Here is a 1,114-nt window from a genome sequence, read left to right on the forward strand (position 1 = left end):
TTTTTTTTTTCACTCTCATTTTGGTTTTGCCCAGGGAGCGGGCACACCAATCGTATAGCCCTCTTCTTTATACCGCCTCGAGTGTTGACCTCCACGACTCTAGTAACTCCATCCCGACCTGGGTGTACTGATACGACACGTCCCATGAGCCAATGGAGTGGGGGCACACCTGTTTCTTTTAGTAAGACCATAGTTCCCAACCTGATCTCGGCCTTATCCAATCTATGCCACTTAGCCCTTATCTGAAGTTGATTCAAGTATTCCATACTCCACATTTTCCATATGCTTTGGGTGATTTTTTGAACTCTTTCCCACCGTGATAAACAGTTTTCTTTTTTATGCGTTTGATCGGGCTGGGGTAAAGCCACAAGTGAACTACCTATTAAGAAATGCGCGGGGGTTAAAATAGCCAGGTCATTCGGATCATTAGATAATGGTACGAGCGGGCGTGAATTTAAGCACGCCTCAATTTGTACAAGCACGGTATACATCTCGTCATACGTAAGCCTGGTGGCGGCGACTGTCCTATTTAAATGATGCTTAACTGACTTCACAGCGGCCTCCCAGAGGCCTCCAAAATGCGGAGCCCGTGGTGGAATAAAATGCCATGTTATGGACAACTCATTAAAAAATGATTGTACTTTTTCTTTGTGTTCTTTGGAATTCCACATCGCTGTCAACTCCGACAGTTTTTTATTAGCGCCAACAAAGTTTGTGGCGTTGTCCGAATACATATGTAGACATATTCCACGGCGTGAAATAAACCGTTTCAATGCCGCTATAAACCCACCTGTGGTCAAATCGTATACTAATTCAATATGCACGGCTTTGGTAGCCAAACAAATAAAAATGCATATATATGCCTTACTGATGGCTGCATTTCTTCTATGGCTAGATTTTATCGACACCGGACCGGCATAATCCACTCCGCATGCCTCAAAACACCGACTGGGCTGGTCTACTCTGTACTTGGGAAGATTACCCATTATTGGTTTCAAAATTGTCGGTTTTATTTTAAAACATTTAATGCAATTGTGCACTACTTTCTTTGCTGTGTTTCTACCTTTTATCGGCCAATATTGCAATTGAATAGTGGCCAGCATCGCCTGTGGTC

The 1,114-nt window shown here is 43.4% G+C and overlaps 1 protein-coding gene across 1 annotated transcript; it reads right to left on the reverse strand.

Annotated features, from left to right (window-relative positions):
- Positions 1–47: 47 nt before the first annotated feature.
- LOC111035254 lies at positions 48–986 on the reverse strand (the record flags this gene model as incomplete). The annotated part of the gene is made up of 1 exon (XM_022316793.1): positions 48–986. A coding segment is annotated over exon 1 (939 nt), but the record flags the coding sequence as incomplete, so codon positions are not given.
- Between the last annotated feature and the right edge of the window lie 128 nt (positions 987–1,114).

This window comes from Myzus persicae, unplaced genomic scaffold, assembly GCF_001856785.1.
Source record: "Myzus persicae strain clone G006 unplaced genomic scaffold, MPER_G0061.0, whole genome shotgun sequence".
In the NCBI taxonomy this organism is placed as follows: Eukaryota; Metazoa; Arthropoda; class Insecta; order Hemiptera; family Aphididae; genus Myzus; species Myzus persicae.